Source organism: Hesperophylax consimilis, chromosome 22 (genome assembly GCF_061612785.1).
Source record: "Hesperophylax consimilis isolate HC1 chromosome 22, BYU_Hcon_1.0, whole genome shotgun sequence".
Classification (NCBI taxonomy): domain Eukaryota; kingdom Metazoa; phylum Arthropoda; class Insecta; order Trichoptera; family Limnephilidae; genus Hesperophylax; species Hesperophylax consimilis.
Window position 1 is genome coordinate 14,301,533 of NC_142857.1, and position 21,792 is coordinate 14,323,324.

At 33.1% G+C, this 21,792-nt stretch overlaps 2 protein-coding genes across 3 annotated transcripts; one reads left to right on the forward strand and one right to left on the reverse strand.

Moving 5' to 3' along the window:
• Window positions 1-1,651: 1,651 nt before the first annotated feature.
• LOC149412878 (ran-specific GTPase-activating protein-like) lies at window positions 1,652-9,553 on the forward strand. 2 transcript variants are annotated; one of them, XM_089644848.1, is made up of 4 exons: window positions 1,652-1,801; window positions 2,245-2,436; window positions 6,316-6,550; window positions 7,364-9,553. In XM_089644848.1, the coding sequence occupies exons 1-4, from the start codon at window positions 1,790-1,792 to the stop codon at window positions 7,666-7,668; spliced, it is 744 nt and encodes a 247-aa protein (XP_089500974.1). In that variant the 5' UTR covers window positions 1,652-1,789; the 3' UTR covers window positions 7,669-9,553. The 2 variants fall into 2 exon arrangements, with proteins under 2 accessions (XP_089500974.1, XP_089500975.1); XM_089644849.1 differs by lacking the exon at window positions 1,652-1,801 and adding an exon at window positions 1,852-2,017.
• Window positions 9,554-13,286: 3,733 nt separating this feature from the next.
• On the reverse strand, window positions 13,287-16,519 carry wbl (endoplasmic reticulum protein 29-like protein wbl). The gene is made up of 2 exons (XM_089645115.1): window positions 15,841-16,519; window positions 13,287-14,138 (listed from the first exon to the last, which is right to left on the reverse strand). Exons 1-2 carry the CDS (start codon window positions 16,387-16,389, stop codon window positions 13,935-13,937), a joined length of 753 nt encoding a protein of 250 aa, XP_089501241.1. The 5' UTR covers window positions 16,390-16,519; the 3' UTR covers window positions 13,287-13,934.
• Window positions 16,520-21,792: the final 5,273 nt, after the last annotated feature.

Here is a 21,792-nt window from a genome sequence, read left to right on the forward strand (position 1 = left end):
AATCTCATTTTTGTTTAAAAGTGTTTTATATAAAATAAATTTATGAAAATTTAAGCACCTTTTTATTCCTTTGCCCTACTTCCCCTGTATATTAATGCCTCAGGCTAATTTGTTTGGTTTTGTGAACAAACAGCTATTACCCGTAGTCAATGTGTTTGCTTTTGGGAACAGCTCTCATGGTCCCATAGAAATCGTTGTCTCCCTTACTGTCGCAGTGAGAAATATGATCTAAACGGTGTTAGAAAGAGAAAACACTACACTTTATATTCAAATCTATATTTACTGTTATATCATGCTTTAAAAAAATATATTATTTTCGATAGCTCATTAGGTATATTCTGTTCTTAAAATCCATGTAAAAGCCCGGCTGGGTGTAAGCCCAAATAAAATAAAAATCTAGAAGTTGTAACTATAGAATAAGTAAAATGTGCACCTTTATGAAATCAAAGATTCATGTTAGAGGAGGAATGAAACACAGAAGCTGTAAAATTCCACAGTCGAGCTGTTGAACTCGAGAGCGAGCCGTGGAAACAACCCATTCTCGTGCATTTCTGATTTTAAAAATAAAAGTGAACAATGTTATTTTATTAAAAAGTTCATAAACAATCAATACACATTTTTTTATTAAAATTTTAAAAGTGGCTCTCAATTTGTGGGTAGGTACTTGGTTGTTTGATAAGGGTTGTTTTTTCTTAGCTTAGCGATTTTTTACTAGATAACTAGATCATTTTGAAATAGATAATTAATTTATTTCGTCAACTTTTTTTTTGCAAAACACAGGATGCAAAAAAAAGAGATTCTTTTTAAATTTACTTCAAAGTTATATCTTGATAAGAGATTAGAGAGAGCTATCCTATCAAAACCTGAGATATTAGTAATTCTTTGAATAAAAACAACATTATTTTATGTATTTATTTGTTTGATACTCCTTCTACATACATTATTGGAATTCGCAATTTTTTTTTGCAACCGTCTGGAGCCAGTGAGACTATGGCATCCCCAATTGGGGTATGTTGTGAGGCTGGGTAGTGGGGTGGGGAAGAGGAAGGTGGTGGAGTACCTGGCTATTCAGATCTGGTCACCAAACAAGGCTAAAACCATTTCAATCCTAAATGGTGGTCTTACACCATAGCGATTCGGTAAGTATCTTCGACCCTGGAACATGCTGCAAGTATACTGTATATTATTTTAAATGCATAAATTGTGAAATTACAAATAAAATTTACTTGTGCACGCCGGGATTTGAACCGGCAACCTTCGGATTGCTAGTCAAGATCCTTATCCCCCCTACCACGGAAGCCAAAATAAATTACGAAAAACCGTGCAGTAAAAATATAATAACAATCAAATATGTTTTTCAAAATCTCATTTTGACAGTGACCTTTCACTTGTTTTGCACCCTTGACCTTGGGAACAAGGTCAAGGGTGTAAAATGTCATCAATTTCGGAATAAAACTGTAGATTTGTACAAAAACAAATACTTTTCTTTATAATATAAAATAACGCAATTTAAATAATTTATTTATATACTAATATATTATATTACACGACGTATATTTATAAAATATGGGTTCTTTTCCTATGTTCAGAATTACCCCACCTATATTATTTGTTCGTTATTTTTACTAAGGTACTTGCTCGACCTCGAAATTTAAATTTTCACACAAGTGGTTTTTGTTTGTACCGCCTGCAAATACGTTTCAAAGAAAACAAAGGCGCCTTTTAAACTCGATTCTTTTCTTTCATTTGCTTATAGTTTTTTTATTATTGTAAACTAATTCTTGCAAAGATGTCTGATACTGTAAGTAAATTTTTCGCGATAATCTCTGCGCAGTTTTTTATAACCTATAACGACTCCAAATGTGACTTCAGCACGTAGTTTCTCTACGAGTGTAAACACAGTAAACTTAATTCAATACCTCAATGAATAGTCTTGACTTCTTTAACGTTCATACACAACTTTAAACACAATCATAATTTATTAACATTTACAAGTTTGAACCTTTTGGTTCCCATGGTAATGCCAGTTTCATTCGGCGTATGTTTCCTGAACACCTGTCCATAAACCATGCTTTATTCCCCATGTCAAAACTACCTCAATCATTTGATGCTTTTATTCACGTTAGGTAGCATTTTTTAGATTCGTTCTTATGTTTACACTCCCACCTGTCAACCTTTTTTATTTTCCTAAATAAGTGCGCAAAACGAAACAGGCTTTTGTCTAATATATTTTGTTATTTCTAGATTCATATTGAAACGCCTGTGTCCAGGAATAGTGAAAGCGATGGAGCTGAAGGAGCAGAGCATGATCCCCAGTTTGAACCCATTGTGAAGCTTCCACTGGTGACAGTTTCCACAAATGAAGAAGACGAGGAAGAGATGTGCAAAATTAGAGCTAGGCTCTACCGTTTTGACAAAGTCGACCATGAATGGAAGGTAAATATTTGGTTAATTATTTCTTTAACCTCCGCACTGATAGGCACAGTTTATTTATTAAAAAAATAGTTTTTTAACATAAAAAAAAACATAATCTGCACATTTCATTGACATCTGGCATTGACACAGGAATGCCCTGGTGAAATTTCAATATTATACGAGTTATTACAATATTTTATTTTAATAGGTTATTAGGTTCTTAGTTTGGGTTAGTTATGTAATTTATGCATATTTAGATTGAAACGCAACTCTTGCGAGTGTCACTCCATACAAAATCGTTTTAAAAGGTAAATTTTGAACTTTGAATAAAAATGGAATTAAAATTAATCTTTTACCATCTAACCCGACGTAAATCGTTGTTTCTTGTAGTAATTAAGTTGGAACTAAGTCTGTGCCTAGTATAAGTTCGGCGTTTAGGGAAAATTTTACACAAATATTGTACCATTATGCATAATAAATGTGAAACTTATCAATGCTCTTAGGTTAATCAATCAAATTTATTAACCTGTTGAAGGCCAGAGCACAAAACAGAAAAATATTAGTGGAACCTAAAGTTTTATTACCCCAAAACGTTGCGGATTTGACTTTTCATCCATTTTTCAAAGCATTAAGGTCAAAATCGCATCACAAATTATTCTATAGGATAATATTAGAATGCTCGCATGTTCTCCAGAAACCCTTCGGCGTTCCACTGGCTAACCCAGATCTTTTTTATGTGAATACCGCACAAGAGTCTCAACTGCTCCCGACTGTCCGCATCTCAAATTTGGGTATGTTGTGAGGCTGACAGGGAGTGGGGAAGTGAAGGAGATGATGGAGAGGAAGGTGGGGAAGTACCTGGCTATTCAGAACTTGTCATCAAAAAGAACTAAAGCCATTCAAGCAACATTTCGATTCTTCATGGTGGTATTTCACCACGGTGATACTGAGAGTATCTACCACTGTAGACCTAAATTAAACCCAATATTAATTGAAAAACTTATGTTATTGTAACAACTGTGTCAAGATTTAAAAATAAGCATGAGAGAGTCAGCTTGTGTGTGTTTTTATGACCTTTTCATAATATATTGCGGGGTAATTACTACAACTAGGTAACTCCGAAATTAGCATTTTTAAATTACACAAACCATAACTTCATTTCCTCGCTCTTGTATGCCATAAATACATGTTTGGGTGGCATGTAGGTATGTTATTCTCAAGTGTTATGTAAACAAATCAAAATTTTAACAAGTCACTGTAAATATATAATAATGTTAGTACATAATTAACAAATGAAGTATAATTATAATTTTAAGCAAATATGTATCATTTTAATAAAAAGACAAATAACTTTGTTTACATCACTTTATTTGTGATGTAAACAAAGTTATTTGTCTTTTTATTAAAATAAATATAGATAAATATAAATATAAAATAATAAAAGTTGATATAGTGTCCTCTCTTTTATAAGCATAAACTTTTTAATATAAGTGTGTTTGTCGGAAGTGACTTGCCAGGTAAGTATGTTTTGGTATCTTTTCTAAATAACAAATGTAGATCCTAGGAAATAAATTGTACAGCGCCCTTGAGGTGATTTTTCACAAAAACGGCGCTCTACAAATTATCCAATTATTATTAAATAATGCCATCACAAAGTGAAAACCTTTCCGAAGAAATTTTCTTCGAAAAATTAAAAATGTATCAGTCTGAGGATGGACGTGATTGTCTGAAATGGTCCGGTAAGTTAAAATAAACAAGTAAAATGAAGTTTAAAATAATCGGTTTTAATTATAATTACAATGGAATTTCACCAAAGAATTATTAGCAGTTGTAAAATTAAGGTTTTCTAATGTATTGTAATAAATAGGTCTACAAAAACAATAGTACTTTCAATTCGTGAAACCACTCCGCCATAGGATTGTATATGCATTTGACTTTGAGTCAGAAGGTTGCATGAATTCCTGTGCAATACAGAAATATATATTTTTTTTTATTTAATACCAACTGTACCCCGCCACGCGTTCCTGTGGCTCAGTCTGTCTGTGCAGATAGTATGTTTTTGCCTGTTACAGGTGACATATATATAAAATAAAAACAATAAAATTAACAAATATTCAAATGCAACATTGTGTCAAAATTACAAAGCAATCGGTGAGAATTTTTGGAGATTTAAGACTTTGAACAAAACAACATTTACATTTTTATTTATACAGATACTGTAACTGCCAGTTTGCAATGCTAAGTTTGCTTGATCTCAATGGGCAGCTGCTGCAAGAAATATTAATAGATAAATAAACATCTTTGTTATCAAAAGCCAGACCTTGGTGAATGAATTAGATAAGTCTTTTGTTTAATACTTTCAGGAAGCAAACTAGTTTGATAATGAAATCACCTCCGGTAGCTATTTTTACCACACCTGTAAATGTAATCTTTCTATTCATGTGCATATAACAATCCTTGGCCTTGGTTGGGTTTTATTTTATTTTGAACGGCATTTTTACAATTGAAATTATCTGATGATTTCTTTATGAAGGGTTTTTTTTACAATGGGTGTAATCCATCAATATACATAGAATAAAAATTACGATTCCTTGCTTAGAAAGCCTAGATATAAGTGCAAGTTCCCTACAATATAAGCCAAAGCGCAAAATTATCCCTCAAATCCTATGGATTTGAGCGATAATTTAAGTAATATATATAATATAAGTAATATTTGCTATTTTATCAAGCTATAGAGATGAAACAACCCAGTTTGATGTAAACTTGTTGTACAAGCTTTTAAAAACATACTCAAAACCAGCGAAGATTGTTCATTTTGAGGCAAAATTGTTGATGTAATTTGTTGCCTGATGTAGTTATTCTGCTAGAAATAAATGTAAGATTTTTATCAATGTTTTATTAAATGTCATATTCGACGGGGACATTTTTAACTCACAACCAGAAAAGGAAATTAATTTAAAGGCCCCTGTGTTCGAGTGGTTAAGATCCTCAACTACAGATCCATAAGTCGCATGTTCAACTAAACCTCCTAGATCACAAGGCAATGAATCGAATCGGCCTCTTAACTTATATGAGAACCCCCAAAAAATGTATTTTTATTTATTTAGTTAAATTAACTGAATCGTTTTAAAATGTTTTAGTAAAGAAGAATGAATTGAAACAATAATTTTAGTAGGACTTATAAAAGTTAGGAGGTCGATTTGATGCAGTGTCCCGGCCTTGTGTCCAAGAGGGTTTAGGTTCAAATCTCGACAAAAAAATCTTATTTAATATTTATGTTGTTTCATAAGTAATTCCTTAAAAATAATATACAGGGTGTATCAGCATGTACCTGAAGGATTTTAATCAGCGATTCGGACCGCAATTTCAATTAAAAACATAAAATATTTTTTCTATCACATGTCGCCACTGATCACACCACCACATGTCGCAACGTCTGTACGGTGCTGCTGGAATGAGACGGATATGCTGGAATGAGTGTGTATCACGTGACCCGCTAGGCTGTATGGTAGTATTTTTTTTTGTTTAAAAAAAATATCATTATACAGTAAAATAACTAGTCTACATTTTTTACTCCAAGTATGCTCAGGAATCACGTGTTAAAATCTATGAGTGGAAGGTACTCTCATTATCACCCTAGTGAAAAACCACCCTTCAGAAACGAAACATTCCTAGAAATGGCTTTAGTAGTGTTTGGTGAACAGATCCCCACCTTTTTCCTCAAATCTTCCACTCCCCATTACCTTCAGCCTCGAAAAATCCCCCAAAAGGCGATGCCATAATCCTATTGGCTCCAGAGGTTAGGGACAGATTGGGACTCTTGTGTGGTATTTAGATTTAAAAAGGTTACATTGAGTGGGCTACTTTCTACTATTTCTCATGATGCTAAATTTGTTCCAGGAGCGTGGCACGGGAGACGTGAAGCTCCTTCACCACACGGAGAAGAACACGGTACGCGTGGTGATGCGGCGCGACAAGACCCTGAAGATCTGCGCCAACCACTACATCACGGCCGACATCCAGCTGAACCCGCACATCGGCTCCGACCGCGCCTTCAACTGGACTACGTATGGAGACTTTGCTGACGAGACCGCCAAACAGGAGTTCCTAGCCATCAAATTTGGAAATGTTGAGAGTGAGTACAAACTTGTAACATGTAACATTCTAATAATGGGCGTTGACAATTTTTTTTTTAATAATGACTACAAGTATACTTTGATACCGGTAAATTCATCTGCGCATCGGCCGTATTGGATAGGAAAATTCACAAGAACATCTAGTAGTCAGGTAGGAAGGAATGCAACCAAAAGTCCATTTTCCAAATTAAGAATTACGCATAATATCGGTCACGATATATAAACTGTTATACCTTTTATTTACTGGCGCAGAACTGATAAATCAAAGGATTTTATAATTGTAGGATCTGTGATGCTGAAAGTATTTGTCTCAGGATCGTTGCCTTCCAAAAGATAATCTTAAATTTACATTTCAAATATAGAATTATTAATCAATAAGATAATTTTGGTACCTGCTTTATCGCTTTCATCAAATCCTGCTTTATCGCAATCAGTTCAAATCAAAGCAAATCCCGGTTCCAAAGGTCATTGAATCGGAGTTACACAAAGACACACCACTGAAATTATTATTTTTAATTTGAATAAAACACCACTAAAATAATACTTTGTCATAAACTGCGTTGTGTTGAATAATATTTGCATGTCATTACCGATGTTATTGTATATAGCGTTGACATCTAGCTGTTATTAGCAACAACTGGTTATATTTTAATGGTAAAGGAAATGTCTTCTATCCTGCAGTTCCTCTTCTGTCTAAGACTGCGCTTTTCACCTCCACACCACCCAGCCATCCAGTTTAAAACCTTGCATTTTTTTGTTATTATTTTTCAATTATTTTGTTTACCTAAATATGTATTATGTTTTGTGCTCAGATGCCACTATTTGGAAGACTAAATTCGCAGAAGCCCAGGAGATAGTTCGAACCCTCTGCAGCCTCTACAACGGATCTGACCTCAACCAATCCAATGACTCCGAACTCAACACCTCCAAGGATGTCTCTGATTCGGGCGAGGAAAGCGACGACTCCCAGTCCTCCCAAAAAGAGAACATCAAAAACAAAAACAATGAATCGGCAAATGAAAAAATACAAAACGAAATAGAATCCAGCAAAACCAGTGAAGTTGTTCTGAAACTGTCTGAGCTCACTGTAAAAAACGAAGAAACTACCACTAATTAAAACTATACTGCTTTATCCTTAAAATTTACAAAATTCGATTTTATAATGTAGCACGGTTAAATAGCAATGTAAATTACACACTATTATTTTGGCATTAACCTTCAAGGGTGTTCTGGGTAATTTTATCTTGCGTGAATCTGAAATGTATCCAGATGTTTTGACTTGGTATTACAGTAAGGACGGGTTGTTTCAGAGAATTTGAACAATTTCTGTGAAAATTCTGTTATCATTTCATCATGGGCCGGTTGTTTCACAGTACTTAGTTAATAAAATAACTTGAATAGGACTTTCACACAACTTGAATATTTACTTTTAAATTTGATGGATTGTTCAAATTCTGTGAACCAACCTGTCCAAAGTCTCGCTTATGAGATTTTCAACAGACTTAAAAAACTACTTTATTAAAATATAGCCATTTTTTAATTCCACTTTTTAAGGGAGTGAAAAACAAAACTTTTTAAGCTTAATATTTTTGTGTGAAAACTTTATAGCGAGTTTCACTGATATTATTATTTTTTAAAGAAAATTCTAACAATCCACTGTCAATATTAATGACATTTTTGTCATCTTAACAGGGTCCAAATGCAACCTGAATGAATGTGCCTTTTTGATATCTTTGTATGTACATATTTTAATAAAAATTATTGTCTTTTAATTTTATCCTATAAATACCGAAAACACAAACAACTTATAAATCCATAATTTTTTTTTAAAAGAAAAACTGCAACTTTATTATTCCGATAATATATTTATGTAAATGCATAATTGTTTTAAACTAGTTTTGCTTGCGTTTTGTAGCATTTATCTCCCAAAGTTTTGAAACCAGTAATTGCTTAAGTTCTCGAATAATAATTAGTTTTAAGAATGAATTTTCCATATTCTTAATATTTAGGTAATTCTTTTATTATTTTTTTTATGTTGAATATTATCTTTAAATTATTTTGAATTTATAATGTTTTACATTTATAATATTGCATGTTATGTTATCACTTTTCAACAATAATGTATCAAATTTTCCCATTTTGTCCGACGTTGGAAGCTGTTCACAAAATATTCTAAAACCTAAGCAGGTACATATTTAAATTTTTGACTTAAAAATTTTACTTTTAGCCTCTTGAATATTTAAATATTAATATTGCCAATTTACAGCCATAAACTTTATAAAAAAAGGTTTATTCTTATATGAAATTAGTCAAATGTTACGTAATATACATTTCAATGTTACAATTTGAAATATGTATGTTTTAGTCTTAAATAATATTCCTGTTGGTGCCAAGATTTGAATTTAACGTAGAAATAATAATTTTTTTATTCCTCAAAATTTTGAATAGAGATTTAGTTTATTTTTATCTAATGATTTATTTTTATTAATAGCTGAGAATATGTATTCAAATTCCAACTGACCGCAAGAATGTGTGTTGCAGTTAAGAGATAAAGGTTGTGGGCAAGTAAGCTCAATTTTTCCTTACTTTCTGGTGAATTTGATCAAACCCCTTCAAATATTGAAATTCTTACAGATGATTAATGTCATTGATACGTCTGGGGCCTAGGAATAGAATGGTCTTATGTAAATTAGTGACATAAGTTTTCTTTCAATTCTGTATAGATCACACTTCTAGGAATCTTCTGATGTGATTTTACGGCACGTTTCCGGGTGGTTAATTTTACCAAAACTTTATATCACAATCACTGATAAAATTAAATAAATTTCATGATATTGGCTGAATACTGATAATGCACGAATTTGTAAAAAATAAATGCAGTTAATTTTGTAAACATTAATTTATTTAGAAAGGCAGCAAATAATTACTATTAAATTTCCATAGCATCGGGTTATGATTGTGTAAAACATTCCGTTTATAAACAATAAACAAAATAAAACAAATACTGCCTTTTGTTTCCATTTATTTATAAATATAAGGACGGGTTGTTTCGGAGAATTTGAACAATTCATCAAATTTCAACGTTCATTTCCGGGTTCTGTGAAAGTTCTATTCAAGTTCTGTTAATATATCATTATAGGCTATTTGCTTGAAAGAACTGAAATAAAAACAGAACTTGAAAAAATCTTTCGCATAACCGGAAAATGAACATTGAAATTTTATGAATTGTTCAAATTTTCCGAAACAACCGGTCCTAAGTGTTCATATTACATAAGCTGTACTCCAGGGGGGTATAACTACGAATATTGTGATGTCATATAATTGCCTAACTATATCCACCAATGAAAAACTCTGAAAGTCTATGGAATAAAATTTCAGAGTTTTTCATTGGCGTATAATATAATAAGTAGGCTCCGAATGAGAATTTTACTGTCTATATATTGGCACATCTATGATTTTTTAGAACCAATTTGTTTCATACAAAAAGCTTGAAGATATCGACTAGTGAGTGGTTTAATTATGCTCTACTCTCTTAGTGGACGCTTTTTAATGAGCAATATTTTAAGTTTTATTGAAATTTATATAATTTAAAAATCTTAATAAGTTTTCCAAGGGACCTAAAAAAAAGGTTTTTAAGCAGGAAAATCTTATTTGTGGGATAAATTGGGTCATATTTAAAATTAAGTCTTCAAGGGACCGAAAAAAACGCGTTTCAGCTTGAAAACTTCTTAACCTCTGGAAAACAAGAATTTTTTCCTGCCGACAAACCGTTCATTCGCTGCTGGCATTGGAATTTTGCCCTAGCTAGAATTTTTTGGTATGCGATTTAAACCTGCGAGTAATAAGAAAAATGTGTAAATTTTTTTAACAGAATAGTTTTGATTTCCCTCAAAAAGGGTCTGGTGTTCCAAAGGTTAAGTGGGAACTTCAGCGAGTTTCACTGTAACTCAATAAAACACAGATTAAACATGTGGTATGTACCAATTTCTTCCCATAGCATTACAATGTAAGGCACGGTGCGTATTGTACGGTACAAACGTGCCAAGAACCCGGAATGTGAAAGAAATAAAGATTGTTTTGGTTTTTAATTGAAGAAAGGAATCGTAGACCAAAATGCAATCTAATTTTTATACTCCAAACAAGCTCAAGAATCACTGGTAAAATAAATTCTGACAGATACGTCCCGATCTCCTAATTACACCTGTATAATAATGAACATTGTTGTAATATGAAATTGATGACACTTCAAAAGTTTAAAATAATATTCATAAATAAGTTATACTAAAAATAAAGGTGTGGCAGAGTCTGATAATTAAGAACTGGAAAGGTAGTTCCACAAAGCTTGCTTTTCCGTATAGCTGGGAGATCAATACATTATCACAAAATGTATTGTTAGTTGCGCAGATATCATTAGATATATTAAATTTATTTGTGATTTGGAAACGCTCAATTTTTAAGAATGTGAATACAAACTGCCTTAAAATTATGTAATGTAAACAGAATTCAGATAAATCATTTTTATTTTGCTACAAAAATGGATGGGTATAAACTAAAGTGATGTTAATTTGACAGCCTCCATGGTCGAGGGGTAAGGCTCTCGACTACGAATCCGGAGGATGCAGGTTCAAATCCCGGTGTGCGCTAGTAAGTTTTATTTTATCAATTTGAGTTGTTTCACAATTCATTTAATTTAATATATGTATGGTATATTTGCGGCACGTTCCAGAATGAAAGATACTCTCAGTATCACCCTGGTGAAAGACTACTATGCTTTCAGAATTGCCACCTTGAAGTCATTGAAGTTTAAAACGAAAAATACCACAGAAGAACGGTAATTATTTTCCAAAAAGGCATGATCATTGGTAGATGCCCAGATGATAGGTCCTGCATCTTAAATTAACCTGTGCTGCCCAGCTCTGGTGAAGTTATCTGGGCCATAATCATGTTCCAGAACATGAGGATTGCAAATGTACCCATTGAGCAGCTTATGTGGGACTAACACCATTGCAATTTTTCCCCTTACATCTAGTCCTAGCATTCCAGCAAGAGAATCCGAGGGATACACAAGAGGATGGTAGCAAAACGCTCGCATGTAAAGGTATTGAATAAACTTTTTTACATCATTTGAATATAGGGCATCTTTAGGTCGGTGATATTACTGAGCCACTCTTGGGAACGCTGCAAACCAGACTATAAAGCATTTTTATCGCTGCCTTAAAACAGATTTTGCATTGCAGATAACAAAACCTAGCATTCACATGGCAGAATTGCACACCGAATCAATATGAGAATTAAAAGCCGCATGTCAAAAGTGATTCCTAAATCTATTAAATCAAAAATACACTTTGTAAAACACCACTTTTATTTTGAATTAATATTAACAGCCAACCAGGTTTCGCTTAGCTCAAGCTTCATCAGGGCTTATTATATCAACTGTAGTAGCAACAAATAATAAGCCCTGATGAAGCTTGAGCTAAGCGAAACCTGGTTGGCTGTTAATATTAATTCAAAATAAAAGTGGTGTTTTACAAAGTGTATTTTTCATTTAATATATAATGTCACATCACAAAGTGTTTGCTTCCTTCGATAAAAAAAGATTCCTAAATCATTCGCTACAGAAATATGTAAACGAGACTACAGACATTTTGTAGATAAATAACATTGTACGCTTTGCCCTTGTAAAACACAATTGTACTCTTTCGGTTGTTAATTTTTATTACTCCACTCTACTATGCTGTCGATAGTAAATTGTAAATGAATGGGAATAGTCTGATTCATCATCATACTGGTATATAGTACCATATCTTCAGCAAATAACCAAAATTTTATAAACAAAGGAAACTTTGCTTTAAACGGCTTTAGCCTATTATTTTAGCATATTTGATGACCAGACCTGAATTTAGTTTCTTCTACCTCTTTCAGAGGCTGGTGAACCTCCAGCAAAGCATTTGGACCCTGCCATATCTAATGATGCTAAAAGTGCTGGATTTTTGGGTTTGTATAGAATGTTCATTTCGTGTGCAAACACATTCGCGCCGCCATATCGATGCATTGTTCCGTTCCTTCCCATCTTTTCAAAAATCAAATGCTTGACTCCTCAGATTGTATTTTCTGTGTTCTAGAAGTGGGAACTTTAGATCATATATTTTTGGTTGTCCCTCTCTAAACAAATATCCTCTCTTATACCAAAGCCTTCTTCTAAAATTTCCTCACCTACATCTCATCTCTTTAAAATCTGAATTCGACTCCAATCTTCCATATTATTTGGATACATAAATTTACCTTCCCTTTCTCCATAATTTAAAATGATGGCCTAGAACACCCTTGAAGGGGGAGTGGACTCTTTCGTCGTGGGGCCTTCAGGGAACCAACGGGGAGTGGAATCCTGGAATCTTCTCCCATGGGGCCTTCGGGTGGGGAAACAAGGAGTGGACAGGAGAGATGAGGCTCTCTTCCCTTGTGAAGCCTTCAGGGAACCAAGGGGAATTGGAGAGGAGAGATGAGACCTGGGAAGACACACTGTGTAACCAGAAAACATAGCCACATAACCAATAACAACCCTGGTGAACTTTATAAAAGGAACCGGGTAACTGTTAAAGGATTGAGGTAAAATGGGAGATAGCACAATGGGCCTATGGCCTAAGTGCTCATGGGAACTATATGTAAACCGTCTCCGCTCTCAAATAAATAAAAAATAGTAATCAAATAATTTATTTTTTTAATTCATTTTCGGGAAATCGACTACTTAATCAGTTTGTACATAAGTATTATTTAGTAAAATAAAACCAATTATGGATTTCCTCCTTGTGACTTTTACTGAGACAGCATTATATGGAATAAGTTATTCAAATTTGTGAGAAAGGAATATGAATTAAAAAAATTATACAAAACAAAAGATTACATAAAACGAAAAATTTACAAAACAATACATTTATAGCCATGGAGAGAGGTTGTAGATATAAATCAAATCATAATAGAGATATAAGCAATAGAGACATAAACATTATTCACAAACCATCAGAGAAATATTATTTTATGGACCTCTTGTATTTGGTAAGTTCGCGTTTTTTATTGAGATAGATATATTAATTCAATGATATGTAAGGCTTAATTTTAACATGGTTGCCTCTACACACTATGCAGTAACTATACTTACTGGAGCTCTACAACTTATTCAGGAAGAATTTTCAGATTATGATTTAATATTATGTATCTATTTTTATGCAGAATATAAGATAGTACCTAAAAATAATTCATCCAATTTTTTTAAAGAAATAAAATAATACCCAGGTATATGCAATACATATTTGAGAACATAAAATTATTATTGTACTGCCTTTAAAATTACTTTTGGAATGTCAATTTGTTTATCTATTATTTTATTCATAATTCATCTTTTGCCTTTTGGTTGACATCGAAAAAGCTTTTCAGAATATTTAACTTGATGCTGATTTCTGCCTTTTTGTCTTCGGATATCTTTCCATCCAGCAATTTCAATAACCTTTCATTTTCATTTTTGATAAAGTCTTCTCCCTTGTCTGTGATTTTCTTCATTATTTGAAGATAAACACTTCCTGTTTTCTTGTCCTGAAATCATAAATAACAAAATATAAGATAGTTATATAGTTATAAGATAGTAGATGAAATAATGCATTACAGGAGACCCCCTCTAGTTCTAAGAATTCAAATGGACAATGATTGTTACCCGAGCAGTTGTAAGTAGAACCAATGATACTTAAAATCATATAGACCTGTTGTAGAGATCTGAAAGTGGCAAACAAAAGATACAGTAATTGCCATCCTTTCAATTTACATAGTACTAAACTGTCACACATTGCGTGAGGTTGTGTGCTATCCCTAACCAAATTGCTTAAATAAGTGCCAAATACCTTCATGTGTGATAAGAAACTATTTCCACGGAAACACTGATAAAAGTCAAGGAATAACATTTCATTTGTAAATACACGCAAATTACTTATATTATTATAAACAATAATACAATTATTTCCCAAAGATTTTAGGCGCAATTACAGAAGTGAGATAGCGAACATATCAACACTTTATTGTGTAGTATTGACGTTTGAATTCAGAATTTACTGGGAATATAAATGTTGTAAAAATTGTTACTTGTCGCATTTTGTGAGACAATAACGGGTCTATATGTTTGTAATGTCATTGAGCAGAACCCATATTTTGCCTAGGATAAAGGATATGAATCGAGGATTCCATTACAGAAATCCGATTTCACATCAATAAATATTAATTAATGAAAATCATACTTAGACACGTTTATAGTAAGCAGTTAACATACATGCATACACACATACAGGGTGTATCGGCACGTACCCGACAAACTTTAACCAGCTATTCCTTAGCACATTTGGAGTAAAAAATGTTATGGGCACTTTGCTGTCCGGTAACATTTTTTTTTTATAAAAAATTTATCATTCATATTTTCACCACATGTCACCACTGTTTTATCATTTGTCACAGTTTGAAAACCCATCTGGCAATATTTTATTCGAGTTTCGTTGAATAATATACGTACGTACCTACATTGGCGCGCTTTTACAATCACAACGAAATGGCATGGCACCATTCGTCTCATTTTTAACTATTATTATTTAGTGTGTATGAAAGAGTGAAGACGCTTTTTGACACACTTGCTAATAACAGCTGTTGAACACGAGAAACAATGCCAATGACAGTGACGGAGTGTGGATTTTTTTATATATTTTTTTTTTTAATTGAAAAAAATGTTACCAGACAGCAAAGTGCCCATAACATTTTTTACTCTAAATGTGCTAAGGAAAAGCTGGTTAAAGTTTGTCAGGTACGTGCCGATACACCTGTATACAGTATACATATACACACATACACATTATAGGCAATACTGAAAATTGATCAATAAAAACCTAAAATGACATTATTAAAATAAATCTGACTCGTCGGAATCTGAGACCAAAAAATCCTTTGAACAAACACATTACGAATAAATTTATTTGTCAACATAAAAATACCTTCATTATAGTTATTTTGTTTGAAAAAAAACTGTGAAAATACGAGTTTGTATACAGACAAAACTATTTATTCATATTGCGTATGTACAGGTGCAAAAAAATAATTCATCTTAATATTTTAAAGCATAATTTGGAAAAGAGCTTTTTCCTAAAATAATTAAATTAGCGCCATCTACGAATTATTTTAAGTACACCTAGCTACTAGCATAAACATAAACCTACACAACAAAAACTGTTTAAAATGTAGACAAGATCAATAATCTACCAACCTTTTCTGGCAAGCCATTGATAATGATGTTAGCCTCATCAGAAAGCTTTGTTCTTTTATCAGGATGTGTATCCAGGAATTTGATAGCCAAGGTATCCAGTTTAGGAATGCATCCAGGCCCACTCAAGTGAATTCCAGCATTTGCTCTCAAAAACTTCTGTAAATTATCCTGGGTCAGCGGTTTCTCCGATAGCGTAATTGGCTCCTTCTTGTTCTCAAGGAATAGCTTCACGACAGGATAATCATCCTTTTTCACATTGTACCTTTGTGCCAAAACTTCATTATCTTTTTGCCCATAGTCTTTTATTCCTACTTCGGCGACGAGCAAATCGTCGTGAGATTTTGCATCTTTGGCGATTTTAGCATAAGCCTCGTGCTCATCTCCATAAGGAAAGGCCACATCGAACTTTACCAGAACAGCACCGAATTTATTAATTAGCTTGTCGAATGTGTACTCGTCTAGCTGAATGCAACCGGTACATGCAGATACTTCATACGCTCTAAAAATACTCAGCACAGCAAATGGCAACAGATATTTTGTAAAAATCATTCTGAAAATATATCGGCTAATATTTATATTAAGTTTCGAGTTCTTTATTTACACTTTTTATTTCAACTGTATAATATAATATGAAACCGGCGAAAACAAAACACTCCCTCTGACAATAGCTTTATATACTCAAATTCATCTCAAATTTGACGTTTCAGGTGAAGAGTCATAAACATAAATTAACCACTCTCGTCATAAATAAAGAACTCTAGAGATGGTCAATATTCCTGTCCCGGCTACAAGAAGCCGGTTCCTTTGCTGTCACTGGAACCGTCGATCAGGGTTCACAGAAAATAAACACCAATGTACATCGAGGGGATAGAGCGGTGATTAGTTCAAAAGTCGTGATGTAGCTTGTAGTTCATTTTCCACCGGGAGATTTGAATTTATTTCAACACAAGCGGCATCAAGCCACTCTGAATGCATTTACAAAATTTTTATTTATAATACTCGATATTATACCAATTATTATATTTAAAATCTTCGTAATAAAGTAATAGGTCTTGCAGTGCTACATATAAATTGATGTCGTGAATCGGGGTTATTAGCGCTTTGTGTATATCACTTGTAAAAATTCAAATTGAAAGTCTCATTTAGCAAACTATCATGACATGATAAAAAAGTGTTGAGAATTTTATTCAAAAGTAGCACAAGGTAGTAGATGATACTCTCAGTATCGCCTGGGTGAAAGTCATGAAAGACTACTATTCCGAATCGAAACGTTGCTTGAAATGGGTTTGGCTAAATTTAGTGACCTTCCTCTCCCCATTTCCTTCCCCTCCCCATATCAAAATTGCCCAAACCCTTTTCATTACAGCTATGTGAAATAATACAATTTATTTAAAAAAAAATTAATATACAAAATAATTTTACGAAAATAAGCCAAATTTTAAAATGGATAAAGGTATAAGTACTTTTTAATATAAACTCCACACAGGAAGCCTTTAGGAAAAGAATTTCTCTCGGGGCCTATTCGGATAGTAATCAATAATATTTGGATGATTTCTATTTTTGTTCCTTAAAAAAAATAGTCTGAAGAGTGATGTGTTCGGACTGTTAGGTATTGGGTATTATCAGTGCCTTGATAATTCTTGAATAGATCGGTCCTGCGAGGAAATTATTTTACATTTACCAAAAAATAATATTATTTATAATATTAGGTGAAAAAATTTAGGAAATCGTTCCTTTCGGACAACAACCGCACCAGAAAAGTGCTAGTATGAGTAAATCGGTTCAGGGAAACCTATTTAACCTAATTTTTGTTTCATCACTTTTCATGACTTCATATCACTTTTTGAAGGTGTGTTGAATTGTTATTTTGATGACACACTGAGTAAACCTTGTTATTTCTCATAAAAACCGACTGGAACCGGCTATTTTTGGAACTGATTTCTTTTGGAATATTTATCAAAATATTAGAAAAACAATTATAAAGGAGCTACATATACAACCCTTTTCAAATAATTTCTAGAGGCGTAATTTTTTTTAAATCTCTAGCAATTCCAATCCAAGTTTCTTTTCTTTTTGAGGAACCGGCTATCAATCAAAATTGATATAGAACCGGTTCCACATCAGTCTGCGGTTTCGCAAACCGCAGTCTCTAGTGAACTCAACTACTTGATTTTGTATGGCGTCAGTGGCGTGTGTACATGGCCAGTTAATGTTACTAATTGTTATTAAATCAACGCTGACGTGTTTCGAAATAAATGGTTGATTTTTAATAGCAAATTGCTGGAACTTTATGGTTTCTTTAAGCCACATGATTTATCGTATTTTAAAAATACATTGAATGCTTTAAATACAAACCTTGGAAAATTAATAAATATTTTTTTAAAGTGGGTACCTACCCAAACAAAATCGCAACATTTTTAATTCCGAAACACGAAGTAAAATATAATTTTTTTATCACGATATTTCGCAAGAATCGCTCGGTCGCTGATTGATGATATAATTTTCGCGGAACAGCAAATTATCAATGCATGAAAATTTTATTGAATAAATAATAATAGGGAATTAAATTAAATAAAAATTCTATTTGATCAGCTGAATTTCCGCCATTCCCTGGGTATTATGCATCTTGTGATAAAATTCAGGACAGTTTCCATTAAAGGCCCAAATTAATGATAATAACTAACTCACACATGCTGCAAGAGCATGGAGAGAGAATAAAATGCTATGTAACTCTGTCTCACACAATATTGACCTGATGAGAGGTGAGAGGCTACCATTCAGAAACCAAACACTGCTAAAAATGGCTTCATCTATGTTTAATGACCAGATATAAATAGCCAGACGAATAGAACTTCTCGACGATCTTCTTACAAGTCTCCTTCCTATCCACTAAATGACAGATCCCAGATGGAGATGCAATAGTTCTAGTAGCTTCATGAAGTCGGAACTCTTATCCGCTATCACATAAAGAAATAAAATGCATGGTTACTTGACTTTAGTTGGTGACCAGATCTGAACAGCCAGGTCCCAACCATCCTCTACACCATTTACGTCCCCTTCCCTCACCCTTCATCCTCATTTCCACTTATACCAAATGGGGATACCAAAGATATTAGAAGAACGAGATGTGCTATGAGCAGTTCATACTGTGTTGAATTGTTTTGCCCAGTGTCGCCGGTTTTGTTCACCAATACTACTGCACACCTTCGCTTACGCTAAGGTATCCGCACTAATACATAGAACAGATTTCTGTGCGTACACGTCCCGATAGAATTCAAAGTACCCTAATTAGGTAGTACTCCGCCTACGGTCCGGCGGCCAACATAGCATATCTCGTTCTTCTAATATCTTTGGGGGATACCATAGATCCACTGCCTCTGGGCAGTTTGAACTCTTCTGCTGGATCAATAATTTTTATTTGATTTCCTACCATTAAAAATATATAAGAGTCATTTCATTACTACATTATCTTAATCAGAAAAATACATTACGAACCTATTCATTATTATATCATCTGGGTACAGAAAAACATATTAGGAACCTATTCATTCTTACATTATCAAATTCAGAAAAATATTTAAGAAACAGGACCGTATTAAGGATCTGTAGACCCCGAGTTTGAACCTGTGGTGCGGACCCTACCGAGGGGTCTGTGGGAAATCCATAACCTACAGTAAAAAGGGTACGCCCCAGAAATTAAAAAAATAGAAATGAAAATCATCGATATTCCACACAATTTATTAATATCACTACAAAAAAACTATGAATTATATTGAAAAAATATCACAAAGTTGTGTTCTTTCTTTTTCAAAATAATTAAAAATAAAATACATAGAAATTAATTGATAAGAAGTTGTTTCGTATACAGCTTAATTTGAAAATAGCTATGTGGCAAATATTGGTCTGCATCTGCATTTCACACTGACGAAGCTACTTATTATATCTTCACAAGTTAACTTTAAGGCGATGCACTGCGTCATGTAATATTTTAAATTGAGCCGCTATCAATAACAACCCTTACGTAGATGGCGATAAGGTTTAAATTCCCGCTTAACACCATCCACCTGATTTGATTTATGCAAGAAAAAAACATGGCCAAAAAGTGCCTTTTATTTTATTTTGTGGATGTAGGCATAAATATTTAATTTTTTTCCGATCATTTTATAAATAACTTAATTTGCCACATTATACAATAAAATTATAATTGAAAATGGGTTCGTAAGTAGGAGATTTTGAACTTTAAAGCAGTTTTCATATGCCTTATATATTATTTTTTTCTGGGCTTATAAAAAGACATATCTAAAAAATAGTCGATTATTTCAAAGACCAAGATGTATTCTACTCGCAGTATTTAATTAAAGCATCTGAAACATTTCTAGGTGACCAAATTTTCAAACCAAAAACACATGATTTTGCATTACTACGTATGGCATCGCCTTAAACAATTATTTGTGGTGCGGTCCCATAAGCTGCAGCCCGTGCCGGCCCTGTTGGATTGGCGCAGTTGGAGCAGTCCGCTCCGGGTGCCAAATTGCCAAGGTGCCAAGGCGCTAATAGTACCTAACAGTCCTAACACGTTGCCCTTGAAATTATTTTTATAAAATTATTAAAATACAAATCATCCGAATATTATTGATTACAGTGATCTAGGCTTCTACTGGTTTTGACAAGGAGCGCCAAAATTATACTTGCGCCAGGCGCCGTTTGACTTGGGGCCGGCCCTGGCTGCAGTCTTGATAGCATTCTTACATTATCTATACCAGAAAAAAAAATTTAGGAACCTTTACACTATAAAATTTTCTATATTAGGAACCTATTAATTCTTAAATTATCTATAACAGAAAAAAACATGTTAGGAACCTATACATTCTTACATTATCTATATTCATTAGGAACTTATTAATTCTTACATTATCTACATCTCAGGAAATATAATATCAGTAACCTATTCATTATGATATTATCTATTTATTTTCAGAAAAATATATTAGAAACCTATTCATTCTTAAATTATCCATAATATATATCAGTTCTGATTGCAGAATTTGATAGCTAATGGATAGGTGTATATTTTTACACATTATTATTTTAATTCTATTAATAAAAGCACATTATCAAAGTTTCGTGCAGCTAAATCACCTTTAGGTTATTTGTTTCATTTGCACTCCACTTCCAATCTTTATCACATATTATGGTCAACAACTTCCTTCCCATACACCGTTGCAATGTTACAAGCCAAACCACAAGCTTATTAAAGTTATATTCATTATTTTGTCATCACGGAATTTATATAAAGGATTTTATATTGACTTGATTTAAAAAAATTTGATCTGAATATCTAACAATATAGAATAAACAATGCGGTGTCCTGAATTTTTTTTTACTATTTAATAGCTACATAGCTCATTATAAAAATAAAGTTTCGAGCTTTAAATAGTTAAGTTGACAAAAACAGCTGTGGAAATTTCACGATCCCAGAGGTTTCCTTTGGATGGGTTTTGTTGAGAGAAAGGAATAGATTTTCTGCTTTATAATTAAAATACTTAAAACCTCTTTAACGCATCATATCAGCAAGTTTAGAGGGTTCAAACCCACCCCGCCGGCCTCAGTATTGCATAGGAAAAAAGAAAAAAATGGTCGTATAATAAGTATAATAAATAATAAGTCTTCTAAGGGAGGTACCAAAAAACTTTCTAATAAAGGGTCGAACTCATCCCTTAGGGTGGAATCCCCCCCCTAATGTGATTGCTATAGCTACACTGCTGATTATGACTTAAATATAGAGATAACCGCCAATGGGTCACATTGGCAGTTATCCCCAATTGCGATAGTCATAGATAAAGCATGGTTATAGGAAGGCTCGTGTCCAAAGCTGTACGTCAGAAGGCTGGTAAAGAGGAAAAAAAATCTCAAACTAAACCACTGCTAACTGACACAATGCTCATGTTCATA